General features: G+C 46.3%; 5 protein-coding genes across 5 annotated transcripts; 4 read left to right on the top strand and 1 right to left on the bottom strand.

The window, feature by feature from the left end:
- Positions 1–378: 378 nt before the first annotated feature.
- F4817DRAFT_355764 (uncharacterized protein) lies at positions 379–4,508 on the top strand (the record flags this gene model as incomplete). Its single annotated transcript, XM_049305698.1, has 5 exons — positions 379–580; positions 630–1,118; positions 2,474–2,701; positions 2,757–3,391; positions 3,456–4,508. 5 exons carry the CDS (start codon positions 379–381, stop codon positions 4,506–4,508), a joined length of 2,607 nt encoding a protein of 868 aa, XP_049163477.1.
- Positions 4,509–4,981: 473 nt separating this feature from the next.
- On the bottom strand, positions 4,982–6,133 carry F4817DRAFT_323482 (uncharacterized protein). Its single transcript, XM_049301513.1, has 2 exons — positions 5,992–6,133; positions 4,982–5,885 (listed from the first exon to the last, which is right to left on the bottom strand). Exon 2 carries the CDS (start codon positions 5,585–5,587, stop codon positions 5,270–5,272), a length of 318 nt encoding a protein of 105 aa, XP_049163476.1. The 5' UTR covers positions 5,588–5,885; positions 5,992–6,133; the 3' UTR covers positions 4,982–5,269.
- Positions 6,134–9,010: 2,877 nt separating this feature from the next.
- Positions 9,011–11,342, top strand: F4817DRAFT_355763 (uncharacterized protein; the record flags this gene model as incomplete). Its single annotated transcript, XM_049305697.1, has 2 exons — positions 9,011–9,765; positions 9,824–11,342. The coding sequence occupies 2 exons, from the start codon at positions 9,011–9,013 to the stop codon at positions 11,340–11,342; spliced, it is 2,274 nt and encodes a 757-aa protein (XP_049163475.1).
- Positions 11,343–11,882: 540 nt separating this feature from the next.
- Positions 11,883–12,459, top strand: F4817DRAFT_311344 (uncharacterized protein; the record flags this gene model as incomplete). The annotated part of the gene is made up of 2 exons (XM_049299985.1): positions 11,883–12,040; positions 12,237–12,459. 2 exons carry the CDS (start codon positions 11,883–11,885, stop codon positions 12,457–12,459), a joined length of 381 nt encoding a protein of 126 aa, XP_049163474.1.
- A 3,964-nt stretch (positions 12,460–16,423) lies between these two features.
- On the top strand, positions 16,424–23,900 carry F4817DRAFT_80423 (uncharacterized protein). The gene is made up of 5 exons (XM_049307906.1): positions 16,424–16,890; positions 17,079–20,675; positions 20,988–21,485; positions 21,552–22,559; positions 22,608–23,900. The coding sequence occupies exons 1-5, from the start codon at positions 16,714–16,716 to the stop codon at positions 23,781–23,783; spliced, it is 6,456 nt and encodes a 2,151-aa protein (XP_049163473.1). The 5' UTR covers positions 16,424–16,713; the 3' UTR covers positions 23,784–23,900.
- The last annotated feature ends 1,104 nt before the right edge of the window (positions 23,901–25,004 follow it).

Below are 25,004 nucleotides of genomic sequence, written 5' to 3'. Positions count from 1 at the left end.
TTTAGACGCAGACGGATCATGCAGGATATCAATACTACATATATACATATACAACATCGTATCACAACAGGCTTACCCGTTGTTTCAATTGGACAACCTCCACGTTATGCGCGTGCGGTACATGAGGCTTTGGGGGCTGTGTAGTATTTCCACGATATGGTCGTTCGTTGCGGCACTATTACACTGCGATTCTCGCGTTACCCCTCCGTCACCACAATGGCGTAGATTGGTCAACCCAGCTTATTATTAGGAACTTATCATGTCGCCCACCTTAGTAGCACCTCCGTGGCGAGGATATACCCATGAACGAGTGTCCGGGGTTTTCTAGTTATTTTCGTTTAGTCCTAATCACGACTAAGAATTCACAGGCACAGGATCATGGCACCTATCTCAGAACCGTCTGAAAGCAGCGGGGATGCGACGTTGGCTGTTAGCGGAGTCGTCATTGCACTTGCTGTTATATCAGTTGCTCTACGATTCTACACTCGGAAGTTTACTCGGCTAGGCTTAGGAGGAGACGACTGGTTGATTCTGGTCGCTGTCATCGCAACCCTTTTGACAGCGGTACTTCTCCTCTGGGGTATGTTCAGCAACTATCGAGATAGCCATCCTCTTAACAGCTGTGATAGGTAACAGCGTCGATCCGGACGGCCTCTGGGTTTCGGAAAACACTAACCCAGACTACACTTATACAGCTGAAGACGTCTTTTACCTTAAGCTTTCATTTGCATCTTCCATCCTATATTTCACCATTGCAGGCGCAACTAAATTAGGAATATTGCTCATGTACTACCGCATCTTTGCTGTTAGTACCGCTTTTCGCTATCAATTATTCTTATCGGTTGCCTTGGTCATTGGATGGTGGGTTGGATGCACTATAGCTACATTGACGAACTGTATCCCCCTCGAATGGAGCTGGAATAATAGCTTGGCTGACCCGAGATATTGCTTCAATTATAATATCTTCTGGATGGCATCGGGAGCGTGTGAGATCTTTCTTGACGTGTTGATCTTAACATTACCTATCAGTGTTGTCGTGAGAATGCGTCTATCAGCTAGGCGGAAGGTCACCGTCTCGATTATTTTTCTGCTAGGCGGGTTGTACGCTACCTCCTCTTGTGTTTATTTCAGGGGCTTTAAACTAATATTCCTTCTAGTACTATTGTGACGGGTCTGATCAAGGTAATTCTTGGCTACCCACCTAATAGCCGTGTCCCATCATATTCGAACACCGAAGTGTGGACGACTGTGCATGCTGGCCTAGCCATCGTATGTGCTAGTCTACCTATATTCAGACCCTTGGTCAGGCTCATTTCCCAGTTGTCACTCATCTCTAAGGCATCAACCCTATTTCCTATTCGGCAGTCTTCAAGGCAACCAACCCCTATCTATCTAGAGGCGATATCTGAGCCGTCTACCTACCAGAAAGCGCCGACGGGAGGCCAAAATGCAGGCTCCTTGCGTGAGGATGAGGAGGGGCGTTTATTGGAATTACGCCAGATGGAGGCGGTGGAAAATAGCACAACGTCTCTATCCGCTCAGCTAGCTGGGTTTATCGAACACGGTGAACCGATTAATACGGGTCAGGTACGATAGTTACCTAGGTCTATAATATAGTTAACTCTCATAGACTACTCTAAGAAAATACATAATACAAATAAGCGCTACCTAAGCGGTCTTTGTTATTACAGGACATGGTTGTACTGCCCAAAGGTACTAAATCTCTACTATCCAAACCACATATGTCAGGTTGTTCTTTTTGGCATCACAATCACATGATATAGGTAATAAATGCTATATATATTTTGAAAGGCTGCCTTGCGTGGGTAAGAGTTGGCAATTCCTAATAACATTGAGCCATATCAAGGGTCTAGAACCCTTAAATGTCTAATGCTCCCAATATCCTAGACAGGTACCTTAGGTAGGTATATGAAGTAGGTCAAGAGACAATGAATCAGTCACAAACTTGATTAAATTATATCTTGGTTTAGTAGAAAGGTAGGTTCGATTCTGTAAGTTTCCTCAGCGTAATATAATCTGACATCTCCCGTTCTAGTCAGGCAATTGTCCCCATATCTAGTGCAAGAGCTTTATATATCAAGGAAGTGCCGTTATATGGCAAATATGCATCCCTTGATTGATTTATGGTATTCTATTGTGGTTTATGTTTGTTGTTCTTTATTAAATCTCATTTCTTTCCGCGCATTGGTACCTAATCTTGTCATCTTTCGTCCGCTATTAGGCACCCATATCAGTGCCTAAGAGTTAAGCAGAACATATTGGCCGTATAGTAAGGCTGTTGTTGCCTTGCCATTTATACTTATAAATAGTTGAGCATCTACCCGCCCAAACCTGCAAATATACCACAAACACCTCCACAGAAATCAACACACCAGGGTATATGACTCGCAGTAGGTGTTGCGGCTAACATAGCTCAGCTGACTACGACATAACGATATGAATAACTCTCAAGCATCTGAAGTTACCAAGCAGGATTCTCCTCCTGAGCTAGTCAGTAGGTGGTACGAGCGACCTGACAATCAGGGCCAGTCACGATGGAGCATATTTAACAGTGACAAAGAAGATTTTGCAGACTTACTGGCCCGTACTTCGAACACTCCCATCATTCATCGCTTTGCTAGGAAAGGGGATATTTGGGAAACCGATTCCATCACCATCCAAGACCCACATATGAGAAAGGGTAAGATCTCATAATTTCTACTTAAATAACACAAAGCTAACTGCTATATTTATAGTTCTCGGCGATGTCCTCAAAATGTATCCAGACCTTGACTTAAAAAAGGAGAACTGGACTTTCCGGCCTCCTTTCCAACCACTACTGCATCGTTGGAACAGACTAGAAGGGTATTCTGCTAAAGCTAAAGCTAACCCTGCTACTCAGCATGCATTCTCGGGATTGCTCTCCTTCCTGGCCCCAATTATTAAAGGCTTACCCTCTTCGTCTAAAAAGGTTAACGCAGCAGACAACATTGACTTTACGAACATCCGGCACATACTTCCTCCAGGTACTCTAATTTTCAGTAAAGAACACGACGCGGAAATTGTCTCTCGAGTGCTCAAGTGCGAGAAATGCATGTACGAGTCAAACCAAAATAAGACCTGGAATATTGACGTAGAGCATGTGGATTGGGACGGCAAGGAATGTGGTTATCGAGAATGTTCGTTCACAATTGATAGATTCGACGGCTACTGTCGAGTCACGGAGTTGGATGTATTCCCGATTTCATATTTAGAAGACGAGACTAAATTTAGAGCAGCCTTTATCGAGAGAGGCCGTAAATTTGAGCAACTCGGAGGCTATAAGTTCATGACTTGTTGCAAAAAAACTAAGATATGGGACCGCGGAGATAAACGGTGGCGGATAATACTGGTAAGTATCCCACTATATACGTATTTATACTACGGCATACTTGGTTGCTTACCTCTTAACAAAGGCTGGGTCGAAGATTTGTGTCGACGCATTTGCGTACTATGACAACCAGAATATTGACAAACCCAAGCTACGGCCACTTGACGGCAATGGCAAGCATCCAGTAAAAGACGGTACTGAAAAATCAGAAACCGCGTCTGGATCCTTACCAGCTCCCTCGGTTAGAAGAAAGGAGCATCTACAACCCCTGACTGACGAACAGCGACTCATGATACATCCTTGGCTTAGGTGCTTTGACCTTCAGACAAGAAAATGGTGCAAGGTCTTAATCAACGACTTAGAGGAGGCGACTTCGGACGACCTGGCCTTTGAGAAGCTCCTGCTACCCGATAACGAGAAAGAGGCGTTATTGAATCTCGTCAGAGGGAAGCTCCTCTCTAGTAATTTGGGGACCAACGACTTCATCCAGAACCAGGACCGCAGTCTTATTTGCCTCATGTGCGGACCTTCAGGAGTCGGTAAAACATTTACGGCTAAGGCAATTGCTGATAAACTAAGACTTCCACTATTTTCTATGCTTGCGGAGGATCTCGGGGGCGAGCCTAGTGACATAGAGAAGCCTCTAAAGCGGGCTATGGAACTCTGCCGCTTGTGGGATGCTATTTTCCTCCTAGAGGAGGCGGATTTTCTCCTCGCTGCCCGAGATAATCAGTCTGACGAAAAGCAGGATGAGTTTGTCACGACCTTCCTTCGGATGCTTGAAACCTATACAGGCATATTATTCCTCACCACCAGCAAAGCCAGTAGTATTGACTCCGCCTTCCAATCGCTAATCAATCATTTTCAGCCGTACAGCCCCCTCGGCATACAGGTACGTCGTCAGATCTGGCGGGACTTCATTGAGCACCCAGACAAGGACAATTTCATATGCAGTTCCGAAAACATGGATGATGTGCTCAGTGAGCTATCGAAATACGATCTCAACGGACACGAGATTAAGAACCTCGTCCAGAGTGCTCGGATGATCGCACTCGGAAGCGAAAAAAACGACAACAAAATACCTTTGGATACTCTCTGTCTTCTTGCACATAATCGCGTCCAATCCCTGAGACCCTAATGGAACATACCACCTACAGATAGGTAGCTTGTCCTAAAGTTCGATCGACCAACCCCCTAAGTAATGGGGAGCACAGTGTAGGTTCTCGAAAAGCACCTAAAGCAGTATGGATTGACCCTAGCCGATCATTATTCACACCAGCCATCCTATACGCCATTGTCGCGTTTCGGGTAATTAAGTGTAAGCTATTTAGATAAACTGCACGCCCACTGGATGTTAACGAATTCATTATCATTATTGTCATCATCGTTACCGGCCAATTAGTGAACCTAGCTAGGTAGTATTAGTATTGTCAATTCTATTCCACTCCCTACAAGAGGGGTTCGAGGAGAATTATGAATGACGTGACTGTGAGCCAGGAAGTAAAAACAGATAATGAGATATCATACCTAAATAGCTCTTCTAGTAGGATCCTTCTTATAATATCACTGCCTCCTGGGTAGGCTATACACAACATAGAATAACAATTTGCAGATTCACAACGTAAATATCTTGAGAAACAAATCATTCGATCGAAATATAATTTAGTACATTTCCATCAGATCCAAGTATTTCGCACCACCCGAAGACAACTTATCCTCTCGACGTTGACATGAACAGATTGTCATACCCATATTTCCCCTGCGTCCCGTAGTGTATATCCAGTGAGTATCCCCTTAGACACTATATATCGTACACAGTTCTCACTCTTTAGTGCTCATAATACCCAAGAACAGTAAATCATTCCGAAACACAAATAAAACCTGTGTAGCCAATAGACCTTACACCCGCTTAACATGGCTGCCCTTCCCGTCCGTCCCGCGCATCTTGCGCGTCCCCGCAGCCTTCTTTCCCGGTCTGCGCGTGATCTTGCCAACCAACTTCTCAGCGGCGCCCTCAATCTTATCGCTTAGGTGTGGCTTTCGCTTATGGTGGGTAGCTGGGGCTCTTGTCGCTCCGGTCTGCTTCTTGACGCCAGTGTGGCGATGGGTGGTGGTGGTGGTATTGCCGCTTTGTCGCTTGCGTTCCGGCTCGGTGGACACGGTTAGGTGCACGCGTGGCTTGGAATGGCCCGTCGAAGCTCGTGTGGAGGCTGTCATGTTTGTAGTTTTATGTCTGAGTGGTAGGGGAGAAGGTTGTTGTTGGTTTGTGTGGAATGTGAGTTATAAATGGTGACTACCTAGATACAAGAATTGTTATACGATTCAATTTTGAGTTTAATATTATTGAAATTCTGATGCTGAGATATCCAGTTGATGATATAGATGAGGTTTGGTAGATGATGTCCAGGGGAAGTTGATATGATCTCGATGGTTGGAGTCAAATATCTTTTCATGGGGACGCTCGAGGCACCTCTCAATCCTTAACCCTCTTTGAGTAAGATATGCACTAGGTATACTCGCATCTAATTAGTTGTTGTAGATCGGGGATGACGTCATGCTAGTTGTCAAGCAGGTTTGCTTTTTGGACACTTAGTCTAGTGACATACGTGGCGAACATTTACATTTATGCTACTTTTGTGACATATTGAGAGTTATCCGGAAATAGTATTTGGTAGAGTAGTTGAGAACGGATATTAGTTATCGCAAGGGATTACGACGTTGAGATAGTTTCTAAGAGTTGTCAATAGGGGTGTCCACATTAGCGTCATTTGCAGATTCAAAATATAGAATATGGAAATATGACTTGTTTCTTTGTAACTATTTCCCGTGATATCAATGCAGTGTAACGGAAACTATGGTATTTGGTAGGTAGTCTAAAGGTTGCCTAGAAGATAGTCCAATGAACGACATAGCCTCCTGTTTACGGATTAACCATCAAACCAATTACCGTCAAACTACCTAAGTACCTAAATACTGCCGGTATTGTAGTTGAAACGGTTAACAACTTAACTCTTTAATTAAGTATATTATATGTTATATATATTATATGTTATAGATGTTGGCCTTGAGTCTTGTAATAAACAGGTTAATATTTGGGTTTTTTTATGTTAAAAAATGTTGGATTAACTTTGTCAAACAAGTAAAGTTTTCAAAGAAACGATAAGCTACTTAACGTAGTAATATTACGCTCGGACCGCCGCCCGTACGGTTGACCAAACAAAGTACTGTGTTAAAATGAAAAAAATCTGTGAGCTTAGCTTAAAAGGGTAACCAGCCACAGGTTAGCGCAATTAACTCGAATTATTACGGTATTTTACATTTTTATATAAAAAAAAAAGATTATTTTTTTTAAATATATACATTATAACGTTATATATAATATGCTTTAAAAAAGTATGTTTATTTTAATTTTTATTTATATATTTAAATAATTTTATAATTATAACAATTATAACATTATAATTGGTATTATTTTATAATTTTAATTAAAGCGAAAATAATTATTTAAATTATATGTTTATACGATGTATTATTGTTAAAATATTTAAAATATTTTAAAAATAATCGTTTTAAAAAATATTAATTAAATAATTTTATATAATATAACTTTTTAATTAACTAATTAACCAACTTTATACATATAATATATACATATATTAAAGATTATTTAAAAAAACTTTGTTTTTAACTTTTTTACCTTAAAATGATTATATACAACCGTATAATCTTTAATTAATGTATGCGATTAAATAAAAGTAATATGTAAAAATAAATAACCATTATATTATTATTTAAATTAAATTAAATTAAATATAAAACTGTAATAAAAATGTAATGTAAAAATAAAAATAAAGATAAAAATAAAAATAAAGATATTATTAAACGGGCGGTGTAAAATTTAACCAATAAAAAAGCGCGTATTTTAAAAAAAAGTAAAAAGCCGCCCCGTACTTAAATACTTATTATCCCAAAGATTTGTACGTATACGTGATACCTTTTAAAACGATTGTTTTTAAAATACTTTAAATATTTTAACAATAATACATCGTATAAACATGTAATTTAAATAATTATTTTCGCTTTAATTAAAATTATAAAATGATATTAATTATAATGTTATAATTGTTAAAATTGTAAAATTATATAAATTTATAAATGTAATTAAATATAGTTAAAAATAAAATTAACAATAAAATTAACAATAAAATTAATAATTAAATTAACAATTAAATCTTTTAATTTAATTGGTTAATCCTTTACATTATATTAATTAAACCAATATTTCTATAACAATAAACCGTAATAAAGCTTAAAAGTATACATTTAATATTTTTTAAATTGTGGCAAGTGACCCTTTACCAACTTTAGTTTAATGTGCGATTATTTTTTTCATTTTGGCACAGTACTTTGTTTGGTCAACCGTAGCCCGACTTATGTGGATGGATCCAGTCCTGCAGCTTATCAGACTCACAACTCCTACACCATAAATATCCATCGTCACTCAGCCCGGGCTAGTGGCATATCTCTAAAATCAAGCAATTCTATTAGTATTAAAGTTCACCCCTCTATGTAAGCTTCCCCCAATCTCACCTGATCCTAAAAGTGGCACCTAGGCTCTCGGTGTAGTAGTTGGAAGGACCCTTAACCTCGGCGTTTGGGGCGATAAGAAAAGACTCGGCTATGACTGGTTTAATTCTATCATATGAACAGCTGTAGCCAACTGGCAGCAACTGTGTCACGTCGGCTCCTGAAAATACGCTATTTACAAGCTCAGACAAACAATTCCCCCCATTCACAGCGCTGCTCTATCAGTTAATATTAATAAAACGACAAACTTTGTCGTCTTACATCAAACCGGACGTTTCTCCACTAGAAACGACTCGAGCTACATTAGCACAAGGCTTTCTCTGTTCCAACGTCAGATGAGAATGTTTAAGCGAGTAGGATTTAGCATCTAGCATCGCCTCTAACACCATTAGCCACTCCGCCCCAATCAGCTCGTTAGTTGTTAGAGCTCTTCCCTAAAACCTGCCAATCAGTTATCAGCAGCAGCACACGTAGCTCACCTAGTTAGTTTCTTGTTAGAGATAACCAAGATATGGTCAGGTGCTGCTTGCATATCCGCTGTCCGCTTCATCAGCAGAGGTATAGCAAAGGAGACTGGCACGGAAATACGGCCCATGTCTCGGTGATCGGGGCTGAAGTACTAGAGTTGGGGAATCTGTTTTCAGCCCTACTATCTAAGCCGCCTAAGTTCCAAGGCAACTATGTAGCTAAGGAGTCTTTGTAGGTCGTCAGCTAGCAAGCTGGGATCACGTATCTTGGGAGGTAGGTAGCTTGACATCCCATCATGGCTCGAGGTTACCCCCAATATAGCTGCTCTCTTTATCTACCTACCTATTGTGTGTTTTCTTGCAAGATTGATATCACCTTGTTTTCTCCTTTCCATGCACACTCAGGGTGTTGTGTTACGGGGGCCGCATGAAAGCTACCAATCAAGCTCCAGAGCATAGAAAACGTGGGGAATTCTGCGGCTGAAGCAAGCTCACTGGCGACCTTCTCATGTTTTGCGATGACAATCTAGCAATTCATATCCTTCTGTTGGCCATTATAAGTTGTCAAGTCATACTTTATTTCCGCATGCTGATCATCGAGCCGACGTCCTCCGCGACGGAGGAACTCTCTGGTGCACCCGCCATCCTAGTACAGCATCCGATAGGGGAAGATGATGAATTTCCAAAATGGAAGGGGAAAGGGAAAGCTATCCTGGCAAACGTAAACGATGATTCCTTGTCGACAAGTTCGCCAAGTAACGAAGTCACCGTCGATTGGACCCAATATGAACCTCCCGAAGGCCTGAAAGACACAGCGAGTTCCAAATCAGACGTAGTCGTCCGGATCATCCAGGAATCCATTGAGAAGGTTAAGACTCGGATTTTTGAAGAGGAGCAGAGGCGGAAAGCGGAGGATGCTAAGAAATTAAGGCAATACGAGAAGCTTAGGAAGGAGAATGAAGAAGACAAGAGTACCGAAACGTCAGACGCGCCCTTAGATGAGAGGCCAGATGAAAGGCCAGATGAACAGGACGTAGTACTTCAGGCTCCAGTACCGGCCCTAGCCAGGGTAGAATCACTTACTCACGATGTTATCGCCCCAGCACAGCCCATCAAGTCAAAAAAGCACTCGTTTAAAAATCTCTTTCGACGTTTGAATAATGTTGGAGAAAGGGGTGAGTCTAGCACAACTGGAGCTGCTCGCCATAAGCGGGATATTTCTTGGAGCAGCTTAGAAATGGGCACTCATACAGCGAAGAAGCGATTCGTATCCGAGGTTTTAAAGAGGACGACGACGAACAGCAACAGCAGCCCTACTTCATCGGTCCATGAAGCTGAAGTGTAAGTACCTATAACAACTGAAAAGTCACTGGGATAGCACTAATATTAGGTACTCTAGCGAATGCGTCTCCTGCTTGGACGACTTTAACCCTAAGGAGATGATCAAGGTTCCTTGCCACAGCTATTGCAAGCCTTGTTTCATACGCCTTATACATACGACTTGTGACAATGAGCAGCAATGGCCACCCAAGTGCTGTCTGAATCCCATTCCAACCGCTACCATAATACTCAACGTCGATTCCGAGCTGAAAAGGATCTATCACGACAGAGCAGCAGAGTGGAACCTACCAATCAGTGAACGTGTGTACTGCAGCCAGCAAAGCTGTAGTCTCTGGCTTCGACCGGATCAAATCAACCGCGCCCGCAATATCGCAAGGTGCTCGACAGGTCACTGGACCTGCATCATCTGCCGCGGCCAGCAGCATGAAGGAGACAACTGTCCCGAGGACCGCGATATGATGAAAACTGATGAGCTCGCTGAAGAAGAGGGATGGAAGCGATGCTATGGTTGCCACGCATATGTTGAGCATAGGGAAGCATGTCAACATATGACTTGCCGATGCGGTGCCGAGTTCTGTTACGTTTGTGGTGCACGCTGGCGAACTTGCGCTTGTACGATGGAACAGTTAGCTGCTGTCAAAAGAGGTGCAGAAGCACGACGCCAGGCCCGTCAGGACAAGGAAGCTCAAGAGGAGGCCGAGATCGAAGAGGCTCTACGATTGGTAGCCGAATTCGAGCGCGAAGAAGCGCTTAAAGCTGAGCTGTTACGACAAGAGCAGGAACGGTTGGCTGAGGAGCGTCGGGCGAGGCTACTCGAGGAGCGCATTAGGCGTGAGGGCGAGAGACGGCGGGCGGTAGAAGTCAAATACCTGGAACTCCGTGAGATATTTGTAAACATACACGAACTTCAACGCATCATCGTACAGCGCGATCACGGCACTGAAGAAGCTAGACTGGGAAACCAAGGTGTTGCGGCACTGGAAGAACTACGGGAAAAACAAAAAGCAGAACGTGAGAAGCTGAGCGCCGTTACAAGGACCAAGTTAGCGAGGCGGGAAAAGGTGCTCAGACGGGAATATATAGCACGGGTAGCCGAGGAGCGCCAAATCGAAGAGCAGTACTATACCCAATTAACAGAATATTGGTCTCGTAAAAAAGATGGCGAAGCTAAAATAGAGGCTGCTATGAAACAACTAAAGCGTAAAATGGACGCCAGCTTCAGGAAATGGGAGAAATGGAGAGACAGCGAGTTGGACAACTACCGTTGGAGCGTCAGGGAAGAGCAGGGAATCAAAGAGGAGCTGATGCAGGAAGTAGAGCGAAGGCTGGTGGAGGACACACGGGAAGCACAGACTGCGTTCTCGTTACGCAAAACCGCCGAGCTTCGGTGGGTAGACGTCTTGATCGAGGAGCGCAACCGCATGCTCAATGATATGGAGATCGACGAGATTGAGAATGGCGAGAATGTCGATGCTTGGTTTGATGAAGGTGTACTTGACGAGGATGAGCCGGATGAAACGGATTGGCCAGAGGAGTTTCGGGTTCCGGGTGCGTACGAACAATATTTAGATATGTAGGGATTGAACTTGGTATATCATGTCTTTCGTGTATATTATATGTGGTTAATGTTAGGGTATTATCTGTTATAGTATAAAGAATTTACGTGATTTCTCTGTAAATTGAGTGTCAAAAACCTAGTTAGATGATGTTGGCTGTATGAGAATATCCCCGAAGAGTTGGAAATAGGGGGAGGGAGATAGGGGCAGGGGTGACGCAGATAAAATATATGGATGGAAACTATCACCCAAATGTAACTGACTTCACTTCTCTATTGTAGGTACCGCCCCTTAGCTTATATTATAGTTTCCTATATCGAATCTCGATAGCCTATATATACGGATAGATCGGATGGATGGATAATACTCAGTTCCATACACCGTAATTCTCTTTATCATAACGACGTCGAGCCAAGCTTCACCAAACACTCGCTTCAAAATAAATGACCACCCAACTCTTAGACTTTCAAACAGGTATAACTATCAGATATACTTCCGTAAGATTTCAATATGGACCGGACGAGGTACTTCGAATCGTACAGTCATTTCCTCCCGACGAACATGTCTCACTCCCTACCATCGAATTCTCGCCGATCCTCTTATTACCACGGTCCCGCCCCTCCACAACCACCGGCCGCTTCCTGTGCCACCGGAGGCCACCAGCACCATGGGGAGGACCCGCAGAAGATGGCTGCGGATCAGGCGTACAAAGCTATGTTGTAAGTCTCCTTTTTTGGACTCATCGCAGGAGTACACATACTTGCTCATATCCTACCTTTTCTTTGGTCCTAATTTCTATGGCTATAGTTTTATCCTTCTCTCTTCCATTCTAGGACTCTTAACTTAACTTACCTTACCCTTCCTCTCTCTAAACTATAATTAGGCCTAACAACCCTACTAACCCAACCTAACCAGCGCCTCCCACGAACGCGCCGTATTCCAAGACGAAGCGCGCGCGCGCGCCCGACGCCGCGATGCAGCTCGCAACCGCGCCTTATTCCGCGGCCGCTTCTTCAAGCGCCCCGAGTTCTACGCCATCTCGCTCGGTATTATCGGCCTACTGTACCCCGTCGTAAACGAGTATTTCATACAGCCGTGGGTCGACCGATTGAGTAAGGGGAACGGGGTGGATTCTTAGAGCAGGAGAAGGGATGCTAGTGCTGTGACTTGGCCTCCCTTGCGGCCGTAATGATAGTCGAGGTCTAAAGGTGTGATGTGTACTGGCGCTGACCGAGGTCGACTGTGGGCATGGAATCGAATTTGTCGTTTAGGACTCCTGTTGTTCGTGCTAAGGTGGACGGGTGGTGAAGTGGGTGTTGAGGCTAGGAAACGCTGGCATATTTATGTCTAAGGAAAAATGGTCATAGGCTAGTTCTTGTTTCCGGCTTGCTTGCGTATTTCCTCGCATGAAGCAAGATGGTGGGTATGGATATTATTACTTCTCGACTAACTACCTTCGTATCATATCATTACCAACTTAGTTCTTGAGATCTCGTAAATAGGAGTAAGGGGTAAAACCGGCCGAAATTAGAGGTCACACAAGCTCTTGAAATGACCAAGTTTTCTCTTTATACTTCAGAGCGTATAGAACCTCCGTCTTCGGCCAAGCTTGGGGTCGACTTAAGACATAGAGTGGGGCTATATCATGGATCGTACTACTAGACATGTGTACTGTACACATATGGAGCTATACACTGGAGCCCATGTATAGAAACAACCCCTCTTAATAGCAAGACGCTTTGTAGTTATGGGATAACTAGCAAGACTCCTTTGTAATGATATCAATGATCCCTAATGGGCCAAGAACAAGGTTAGGTAGGCATCGTTGATATCCTGACGACGATAGTGATTATTTAACACTGTTGTAAATTATGGCTCCCAACTCCACTTGGATCGTTCTTGATCCTCTGTTTAGGATCATGGGGTTTACTTACCTTATACGAATGTAGTAATCTATGCAGGAGCAGAACTAGTCTTTTGTCTAACGACCTTAGCATCTCTACTTGGCCGTATCTCCATGTGTTTCTATGTTACGATACTATGACCATGACCTGTCTATCAGGCGAGATGGATTCAAAACGGTCAACGGCGAAAAGCGAAGTAATTCGTAACTGCGGCCCTCGGGATCCACGAAAACCTAGTGTACGATGGACCGGCACCCACTTCTCATCATCTACCCCAAAATTCGAGACATACATTCATGATATGCAATAACATCATATGAAGGAGTCACGTGCGGTAGGCCTATACCTCAATCTGAATCGGTTGGCCGAACGAAGGGGACGGTGCTGTAAGTCGGCCTAAATGTGCGGTGAAGAGTGGCAAAAAGCCTGACTGGCTCTGGGATAAGCATCGGAAGATAGGAACAAATATGAGAACACGACGCGGACGCGAAAGGCACACCCGCGTTTGTGTGGATTCGACGCTGCGGAAGATATCCGATCTGATGCAAACCCGACGGGAGTGATGCGTACGAGCCCCATCTCCCCAACAAACGAAACGCTGGTAGTGCACCACATCGTATCGTGGGAGTCACCGATGCGATCTGTGGTGTCTTGCGTTGACTATCCCCGATTATCGTCAATAGAATGCCCTCGAAGGAGGGTACCTCGACCAAGCCAAGTGATTTATGCGACAATCCGTTGGTCAATTGGAGAAAAAAATTTACGTGCAGAACCAGTTAAGTCGAGTTCCATTGTTCCTTGCAAATCGCTTCCACTTTTTAGCGTCAGCGAAGCCCCGTTGGCATGAAAAGTCGATATGAATTCGAAGCGGTGAAGAACTCGCGATGCCGGTTTAGGTGGCTATTTGTGGGATGTATGCATGGGAGGATCCGCCGCAGGAGTGGACAGCGAACAGCGAACAACCACTACCCATTTAGATGGGGGCCGGCGTCGAGTAGAAAACGTGCAGCAACCTAAAACAGAGCTGGGAGTGTCGATAAACCCCTACATATGTAGTACAGTGGCTGCCGATGAGAATGGGCAACCAGGCGGGTGTTGCGGGAAGGCCAGGGTTCAGCGGCAAGATACAGTATGTACCCAATGTAGTAAATGTAGTATACCTAGGTGGGTAACCCTCTCTACGGTATATATTTTCGTTTAGATTTCTATAGCAACCGGATACGGCGACCGGGCGAATATGACTGCTAGATGTGGCAGATGCATCTGGCATGCTTTAGCAGTTGTCCCACTTCCGGATGGATCCCAACGACGTGGATGAATGGCGTTGTGCTAAGCATGGAGAGCAGATACAAAGCTAAGAGGCGCATGGCTGCCCATCCATCATGTATCGATACCTTGACCTTTTCCCACTGCAGCTGAGAGGTCATATTCCATGGGTATATGATCGTGCCGCTTTTTCTGCGAGTGAGCACATGTTTCGGTAATTGGACACTTTATCCAACTTTTCGCGTTTGCATTGTCGTCTATAGGCACGCGATATAATAATTCGCCGCACCCGTTGCGCAAAAGGGGCGAGGTCCGTCATGCAAGTAAACGTGCGAAATTTTCTCAAATTGGAGGCGCCATTTGCCAGACCGTAGATGATCGACCATGCCGTACGCGTCCTCAGCATCCATCAACGGTCAGCTAGTTGAGAACACCCAATTCGAAGCAGGATAAGGGAATACTAAGCTGCAGGGGCAGGATACACAAAAGAGATTTTAAAAGGTAGATGAAGAAGCGGAAGGCTGAAAAAAAAAAAGATTAATCGAATGAGGGGGTCCAGTCAAACAGTCAGGCGGGAAAAGGAAACGGGGGCCGAAAAAAAAATGAAAAATGAAAAATGAGAAGGCAGCGCAAGATTTCATGTGGCGGGGTTTCATCGTTGAGACGCGACTGGTGATAATCGTTCGCGCAGGTGTAATACACCGAACGCAGGGACCAAACGGGAAGTCAATGCAACCAAGTCTGTAAGAAGTCAATTGAGATTTATTATCAATTAGCAATTGTTACCCTTCGGTCTCTTCCTTTGTTCTTGTTTGCTGGACCCCATATAACTTTTATTTCGTATTAACTAGATATACCTTAGATATAGTGTATGTAACTATGTTAAGTGTATAATATACACAATCGAATTCAACCATATCACCCCACTCCAGGTCGAGAAGTCGGGGAAAGTCACCTGGCTTTATCGCGGTATGAAGGCCTGAAGTGGATAAGGAACGTTTGGAAAGAAGCAAGGACTTGCCATCAAGTGACACATTGGAGTAATGGAAGACGTCGTAGCCTATAAACAGGTACAAGAATGCGTATAATAAATTGTATGCGATCAAATGTACCGTGTAACGTATGTGAGGTCCCGGAGTAAGGTTACTATGTAAATTTAGGAAAGGATGGCGGGAGGGTGTTATTGTGTCAAGGCTGGCAGGGGTGTGCGATAAAATAAAAGTGGATATATCACATCAGTGACCATCCAATGATAATGATAGCCAGCCATCCCACAAACGCCGACTTCCCCTCTATCGTCTTTTAATGCACACCCTCTCTCCAAACAATTGCGACTATTTTTCTCCTTCGCCCACTCAGGTGCATGATGCTGCGTTATTGTTCATCTATTGGGTGGTCGCATCCGTACATGCATACATAATAGGCTCAGACGTCCAATCCGTTTACTGTTTTTGTGGTCTTTTGCTCCCTCTTGTACCTTTTGCTTCAAGCAGACAGGGAAAGGACTTCACGCTGCTTTGCTGCTTTGCCTTCTACTCGAGCGAGCTGTATTCAATTCTCGATACAATCAGATTGGAAGTCCTGTCGTCAAAAAGACGAGAGGTATCCGAATTCTGTCGGGGAATGTCTGCCACACACTGACCGCGAAGCAAAACCAATCAATAGCCGGCATCTCTCTTACACACCTTTAACATTTGCATTGCCGCATCGCAACATTATTGGTGCTTATCAGAAGTCGATTTTACTGCCTCTTGTACTACGCATTGTACTTTACCCCTTGCTTTTTATATCACCCATTGCATTGCCAGGGACGATTCTTTTCTTCCCAGGGCATTAGAGGGCTGTACGGGGAAGGAGACGATGATAATTAAGATTGCGACGTGTTACACATCAAGCTAGAAGCTCAGAATCTCTGCCTCGTTGACGTCTGACTGCGTCCTGTCAACCGACAACGATAAACGAGTGTAACATCCTCAAAAGACCCCAACCCGACTCATACTACCGCCTTCTCTCGCTTAGATATCCATAGACTTTCAACCCTAAAGCTGTAAGAATAGACAGGTTAAAGGCTCTGCCTTTGAATTTTAAACACCCCTCCTCGATTACCGAACTGATAGTACAGCTTACTACAACCCCTGACCTTCACCAGTCTGTCGAAGACAACATCTCAGCGTCCATGATTCTCTTATCCCGGCGCCACCAGTCGAGCTCCCAACCTCAATATGGCTGCGGCCGCGTTTATAGAATCATGCGCAAGCGCGACAAGAGACGGGTTTGGCCGGCCAAAGACCCGGCCTTCCATCACGACAACGACTCTGCAGTGGGATGAACTAGACCTGCAACCTCGACTGGAGCTTATTTCGAGAGCATGGCTTTTGGTGGCGACGGTATTGAAATCGGTATGTGCTCTCTATCTTGGGCGTCTCTAGTTCCTTAGCATTCTAGCTATTCTCTATGTTATGGATTGTTTCAATAGGCTGGTCGATGTATAGTATGGCGTGTCATTAGTCTAGATTTTGAGACTTGTATTCTACACCCGCCGCAGTGGCCATCGGAATTCGAAGCTGACAGACGCGATCCGGAATAGGAACTGCGCTGTAGGTATAATCAGAAGGTCATCCACCATGCTATTCCCAAGCCACTGGTGCTGCCTGACTCCACACCGAAACGATCGCGACGATTATCGAAGCATTGTGACGAAGATCCCCTCCTTTTTGAACCCCTAATTGATCCAGCTCGAACTGGTGAGGCTGCCCGTCAGCGAGACCACTCTAACTTAGTGAATAACTACCTCCCCCCACCGAACAACGCTCGGCGTCGTGCACAGCGAAGAGATTCACTAATCGGCGATCCGGCAACCGAGCCTTACTTAAATCTTTTATCAGAGGATGGCTTTATCCAACACTCCAAAAAGAACAAGAAGAAGGCACAGAACTTCGATTGGAACCAGGCAGTGAAAAAAAATGACGGCAGGGCAGGCGGTGCCGATGGAGGTGACGGCGATCAAAACGATGATTCAGGAAACACCGGTGGAGGTGCGAGTGGTGATGGCAATGGCAGTGGTAAGGGTAACGATGATGATAAGGACAAGGATAAGGGTAAGGATAGGAATGACAATGAAGACAAGGAGAAAGAAGAAAAAAAAGAGGAAGAAAAGGAGAAGGAGAAAGAGAAGGATAAAAAGGACGACACGGCCGACACAAAACTAGACGGTAGCATGGCTGCTGCTGAGACTGTTGGTAGCAAGAAAAAGAAGAAGGGGAAGACCCAGGTCGAAGAGAAGGTTGAGTCGTTTGAAGTACCAAGTAAGCCCGACGCCTTCCAGGACATCAAGTTGGATGAGCCCGTGAGGACGTCTTTGGACGTCAGTTTTAGGGGTAGTAGTACTACTACACCCGAGCCTAAGTCCAACTTGTTTGGTACGTGGCGTGGTGGCTGGGGTAGTGGTCTCGGGGGCCTATTTGGGTCCAAAGACGCTGACCACTCCAAAGATAAAGAAGAGAAGGAGGAGAAAAAGGAAGAGGCGAACGCCAGTGCGTGGAGCATTGATGGACCCAAGCCTAAGAAGAAGGATAAGACAGGATTCGGACTCGGATCTTTTGACCAAACAGAGGATAAAGCTGAAGCGCCCATCTCTAAGAGGAAGTCTGAGGAGAAGTCCGAGAATTTTGACCTCGGCCTAGGTTCAGCTAAGAAGGACAAGAACAAGAAGAAGAGCAGCGCCTGGGACCCCGAGCCCCTGCCCGAGGAGGAGATACCAGCCGCTCAAAGCAAGGAATTAGGGTCAACTGCGCTCGATGACAACTGGGGAAGCCCCTGGGAAACAACCACTACTGCTGCTAAGAAAAAGGGCAAGAAGGGTTCTGCTGTCGTAGCGCATGAGCCTGAGAAGACTGAGCCTATAGTCAATGCTGTTAATATCGCCCCTGCCGCCATCGACTTGCTTGTCCCACCATCTAAGAAAGATAAGAAAAAGAAGAAAGGTGCCATCGAGGAAAACCCCGAGCCCGAGCCCCCAGCACCGGAGCTAGAGCTAGAGCCGGAACCAGAGCCTGCGAAAGAGGAAAACCCCTGGAGCGACACAATTGGGACGTCCTCTAAGAAAAGCAAGAAGAAGGGAATTGAAACACCTAAGGGGTCTGACCCGCCTGTTCCTGGTCCAGAACATGAGACTTTGACTCTTGAGAGTGGCTGGGGCTGGGGCGTAAAGGACAAAAAGAAGGGTAAGATCGCAGAGGTTTCGAAGGTAGAAGAGTTAACCCCGCCGTCTGAACCTACAAACAAGGAGGAAGACAATTTTTGGGACTCCACGACTACGAAGAAAGACAAGAAAAAGAAAGGTAAAACTACAACTACCACGCCGGAGCCTGTCGTTGAGATAATAGAGGAGAAAGCCGAGCCCGAGTCCAAACCCAAGCCTAAGCACGATGATCCTTGGGAGGTTTTCGGAGTCACCAAGAAAGACAGGAAGAAGAAGACGAAAGACCCTGAACCTGAGCCTATTCCAGAGCCAGTAGTTGAGCCTGAGCATGAACCCGAGAAGGAGAACGACTGGGCGAATTCGGATGTACCTATAACCAAGAAGAAGAGCAAAAAGAGCAAAGGTGCCGAGGAAATTAAGGAGCCTGAGCCAGTGCCGGCACCAGAGCTCCCAACAGAGCCAGAGAAGAAGGAAGACGACCGGGGTATTTTCGGTAAATTGATCAAGAAGGACAAGAAAAAGAAGAACGTCGTTGCAGATGAGCTATTTGAAGAGATCCCCAAGGAGCCTGAACCTGAGCCGGAGCCCCCGAAGAAGGAAACTGACGATTTCCCATCTTTTACAACTACAACGAAGGAGAAGAAAAAGAAGAAGAAAGGTGCGACGGAGCCGGAACCCCCAGAGCCTATCCCAGAGCCAGCGCAAGAGCCGGAGCCGGAGCCGGAACTAGAACTAGAACAAGAGCCTATAAAAGAAACCAAACCTGCGGATGACGATCTTTGGGGGTTGTTTGGCGTTGCCTCAAAAAAGGACAAGAAAAAAAAGAAGAAAACTGCCGCAGAAGAACCCCCTAAAGAGCCGGAGTTTATTCCCGAACCTACACCAGAACCAGAACCAGAACGAGAAAAAGTCGAGCCTACTAACGACTGGGCTGTATGGGGCACCTCAAGTAAGGACCTAGGCAAGGGTAAAAAGAAAAAGAGCATCTTACTTGAGCTTGCTCTCAAAAAGTCAGAGTCGGAACTAAAGCCAGAAGTACTTCCCACTCAAAATGATGATGACGCGTGGGGCCTCGGCGCCTCTAAGGAGAAAAAGAAGAAGAGCAAAGCCACCACTATCCTGGAAAAGCCACCCAAGGAAGAGGAAGTGACACCACCAGCTTCATCTACCTCTGAGCCAGAACCCGAACGGGATCCCGCTTCTACTTCAGCTACTGAGCAACCGAGCGCTTGGAGCTTTTGGGGTGCTGCCAAGAAGCCCGCCAAGAAAGCGAAGGAGGAGTCTCCCATTGATGAAGGTAACGAAGGTTGGCTGGGCTGGGGTAAGAAGAAAATCCAGGCTTCAACGGCTCTTGTAGAAGCCAATACAGATCCAGAGTATGAAGACTCGGAACCACGGCCTGCCGTACCTGAAGCCGATGACTTCTGGGGTAGTTTCACAGCCGACAAGGATAAAAATGAAAATAATCTGATGCCGGACTCGATCGAAGAGCCTAAGAATGACGACCCCTGGACTAGCAGATTAAAGAAAGATAAAAAGAAGAAGGGCAGTAAGAACATTCCAGTCGAGATAGAGAATGAGCCTCACCTTAACAGTGTCAAACCCGACTCAGTAGAAGAGAGTAGGGGTGGCAATTTTGACGACGACGACTGGAATTGGGGACTAAGCAAAGGCAAGAAGACATCTCCACCCCCAGCACCCACACCACCTTCATTGGAAATGAGTATGTCAGGCCAGGAACTGGAAGAGAATGTCTGGGATGACGCCAAAACTGGAGAAAACGAGGAAGAAAAGAGAGCAGCCGCGGAATTGGCAAATCAGATTGCCGCCGAAGAAGATGAACTGGCAATGCTAACAACTAAGAGCAAGAAGAAGAAACTCTCTAAGTCTAGTCAGAGAAGATTCGATGAGCTCACTGCAAATGCCAAACGTCGTGCTAAGGAGAAGGCTGCCAAAGAAGCTGAAGAGCTGGCCCAACGAGAGGCTGAGGAGATGGCTTCGGCGGAAGCCCTAGAAGCAGAGCAAAATGCTGCGGCGAAAGCCCAAGAGGCCGAAGAGCAAGCTGCCGCAGCGCTTGCAGACGAAATCGCCGAAGAGGAAGCCGAGTTTGCTGCACTCGCAGCTAAGAGCAAGAAAAAGAAAAAGCTCAAGGCAGCAGATCAGATGAGACTTGATGAACTAACCGAGAGAGCCCAGGCCCGTGCGGAAGCGAAAGCGTCCAAAGAGGCACAAGACCAAGGGGCACTTGACGCAGAACGAGAGGCGCAAGAAGCCGAGGAGCAAGCAGCGCGAGAGGCTGAAGAGCAGAGGGAACGAGAAGCTCAGGAACAAGCGGCGCGTGAAGCAGAAGAAGAGGAAGCTCGCGAGGCTGAGGAGCTAGCTAGGCGCGAACGCGAGGAAGCCGAAGCAGCTGCTAAGAAGAAGTCGAAAAAGAGCTCTAAGTCCGAGGATAAAAAGTCTAAATCCAGCAGCGCCAAGGATAAATTGTCTAAAAAAGAGAGGGAGAAAGAGAAGGAGCGGGAAATAGAAAGAGAGAGGGAAGAGAGAGAGAGAGAGGAGAAAGAAAGGGAGGAGAGAGAGAGAGAAGAAGAGAAGGAAAAAGATAATAGCAGGGACGACGACGACGACCTGGATCTCGATAATATTGATCTTGCTCCCGAACAGATCGACGAGCTGTTGTCTGGCTTCTCAGCTCCCAAAATACAACCTCAGCCTAAACCTAAGACCGAGACGTATAAATCTGATGCATTTTCATTCTGGGGTGCTAGGGCGAAGAGCTCGTCACCCGAACCGGTAAGTAGCCTTAAGATGCCCAAAACTTCGGGAGCAGCCGAGATTATATGTGCTGAGTCATCAAAGCTTCCGGAAGAACCCCCCATTGAGGATGCACCATCGTCCTCGAAGGCTCCCATAACCGATGATGACTGGATGGAGCCAAGGAAAGCTAAGGCCAAGAACGGTAAGCTTGCCGAAAAACTTAGGAAATTCGAACCGGCCAAAGAGGAAGACGATGATCTGATTTACGGGCTGGCTGCGCCGCCGCCACGTGTTCGTGTCGCACCACCCGCCGAAGAAGATAACAAATTTAGGTCCTCTAGAGACATACTCCCCGGGGGGTTTCCTGATGAGGATGAGAACGAAATCATCGATATCGTTGATATGGCGCCGGTTCAGAAGAAAAAGAAGAGCAGTAAGAAGAGCAAAGCCAAGGCCGTCGAGGCGCCTCCTCCACCGCCTGAGGCTCCTATTCCACCACCTCCTCCCGAAGTGCCCATTCCCCCTCCAGCTGCCTCCGACGAGCCCCCGACACCGCCACCCGAGGTCAAGTCCTCTAGGAGAGACCGACCCAAGATCAGCCGTGAAGGTAGTGCATCATGGGGAGTGTGGTCGGCAACACCTCACAAAGAGGAGAGGAGATCCAAGCCGAGATCCGAAGAGAAGAGGGCCCGGAAAGAGAAGGAAAAATCATCTTCTTCCAAGGGATCGTCGTCAGAAAGGGACAATAAATACGAAGAGCACCCAGAGAAGAAACTGCCACCAGCTACCAATCTGCGAACGAACAGTATATTCCAGAGCACCCCCCCTATCTCGCGCTCCATGTCGACCCGCGATAAACGCTACAGTGCGAGCAAGTCGACTTCGCGTCGCCATTCGGACGATATGGCAAATGGACTAGTATCGCCACCGCCTGAGGAAACACCTATGATGTCCTCCAAGGCTGCCAAGATCTTCGGTGTTGACAAGAACGAAAAGAGTCGCGGCCGCAAGACCTCTATGGCACGCGCCTTGGATGATGAGGAAATCGTCATGGTTGGAGCCGGTCACGTCCCTTCGAGCCCTGAGAAGTCGGCTCGTAGACGGCCAAAGGTAGGAGCTCGCCGCTATACAAAATTTGTCCTGGCTAACCCAAAACAGCCCAAAACCGAGGACGATGCGGTCATGTTTGATATAGGAAACCCTGCCGATGCAGTACCTCTCAAGCGATCGAGCTCGAGTGCCAAGAAAGGCTTTGCTGGTCTTTTTGGGGGCCTTAGGTCCTCGAATCCGCGCTCCGAATCACGTCCCGAGCCGCGTCCCGAGCCACGTCGTCGCAGTACATACTACACTGCGGACGACGAAGTTCGGCCTGATAAGAGAGCTAGGCGGTCCACACGGGATTATCACGTTGTCGACGCAGATGCGATAGACGACGAGAGAGAGGCCCGCCGCGCAGCTCGCCGTGCCAGAAGGGCCGAAGAGAAGGCAGTAGAAGAAGCGCGTCTGGCGAAAGAAGAGGAAAGGCGCGAGAGGCGGAGAAGATATGAAGAGGATGCTGAAGCTCGTAAACAAGCTGAACGCGAGGCCCGACGAACTGAGCGTAGGGCTGCCCGAGAACGCGAAGCAGAGCGCCTCGCAGTCGAAGCTAAAGAAGCTGAGAGGGCCGAACGACGTCGGCTTCGTAGACTTGAAAAGGAGGCTGCCGCCGCCGAGGAGATGGAAGCAGAAGCTCGCCGCGCTGCCAGGGCTGAACGACGGCGACCACGCTACGCTGACGCTTCCGGGGACGAAGAAGAACGTCGACGGAGGAGACATGAAGCCAGGCGTGCCGAAGAAAAGGCCAGTCGAAGACGTACCATGCCGGTTGAGGATTATGTCTACCCTCAGGAAAGATCTTCACGACATGTTGTAGATGATCGTAATCGTGATCGTGATCGTGATCGTGATCGCAGACGAAATAAACCTGCGGTTTGGCCTCACTCGGGTACAGATTCCTGGGTGAAGGAGCATTCAGAGTCTGGACCACCCCCTGAGGATGGCCCCACTACCGATGCGCCTCCTGAGGACGACGAAGAAGCTCGCCGTGCTGCACGACGAGCACGCCGTCGCGCGAAGTATGGTGATGTTGATGCGGAAATGGAGGACGATCGACGGCGCCGCCGCGCGCGCCACGAGGAACGGGATCAACGAGACCAACGGGATCGTCGAGATCGTCGCGTGGGCGGTTCGGATGGCAGTGGTGATAAGAATGGTGTCAAAGGTGGCCCGCGCGAATCATTCTTCACAGACTCGACACCTCGAAGCAGTTGGTGGAGGAAGCTTACTGGCTCTTGAGGAGCAGAGCTGGAGACTTGATTGACAGAGTGAGACTGTACCGCCATTGGTCACGGAAATATTTTCTTGGGCGTGTTTTTTTTTTTTTTTTTTCGTAATATACTCCTCACAAAACAATTTTAAGATTCATGGGACATTTTTGGATTGGGTTGTGCCTCTCATATAGTTATGGGGATGATAGTTTCCTAGGGTTGGACATTCTCGTCTCTATGGCAGATGTGTAAGGGGACCCCACTAGCTTTGGAGCATTGGTTGTACTGTATGGCATGGGATAGCTGCGTTTGGATGTATCTTGGTGTGTACAAGTGACGTGGCAAGGCTGAGGGGATGGGAGGCAAGCAAGATGCAAGATTTGGGGAGCATGTGGACTGGGTCCATCCAGATGAGGCCCGACGCTGCCCGATTGGGCAATTTATATGATGTATCGTGATGAAAGTAATGTGGCAGTTTCTGATGTGAAGGATGCATATGGATATACCCCTTACAGCTTTGTATTCTATTAGTTAGTTAGATCTACACAGTATCATTCGTTATATGGCTAAAATGAAATGAACAATGAGGATCAAAGCAAATCGTGTTCAATATCCGTTTGGATTTATGCGTGTTTATGTGGATGGGGTTGATGTTATTTACGTACCTCATATTAGACAGACGACAGACTACTTACCCTCTAAGCAGGTAACCGAATAACCTTTTCCTTGCAGGTTGCGCCGTTTGTGTAGAGGCACTACTGGCCTACATATATGTATGTTAACTTATGCTAGAATATAGGGGACACTGAGATCTCGTTACGAAGTGATCATCAGGGCATAGGAGTGTGTGTGAATGTGTACCTAATATATTTAAGGTAGTAACATCTAAGCAATATCATACGAATTATTGGATTTCTCTTGAAAGCGTGCTGCTATTCCAACTAAGTTGGCCTTTACATTATGGTATAACTACATATGTTGGAGGTAGGTACCAAAAATATACGCATATGAATTGAATGGCGTAAGAAACATTAGGTACTTCATAGGTATGCACAAGACATACATGTATGCAGTAAACTCCATTTATAAGTAGGTACCTACCTCTTTAGCTTTGAGTGAGAATAGCCTTCCTTCCAAGACGCGTCTCTCACTTCCAAACGCGTTCCTTCCCTTTAGGAGGTACCTACCTACGTAGTTCCCACCATCACGGCAGCAACTCCCTCCTTACCCACCACCTACGCACCTGCCG

The sequence above is a fragment of the Daldinia loculata genome (assembly GCF_022478755.1).
Source record: "Daldinia loculata strain CBS 113971 unplaced genomic scaffold F4817scaffold_2, whole genome shotgun sequence".
NCBI lineage: Eukaryota > Fungi > Ascomycota > Sordariomycetes > Xylariales > Hypoxylaceae > Daldinia > Daldinia loculata.
Note: the sequence above shows the minus strand (reverse complement) of the source record. Positions and strands in the feature narration are given on the sequence as shown.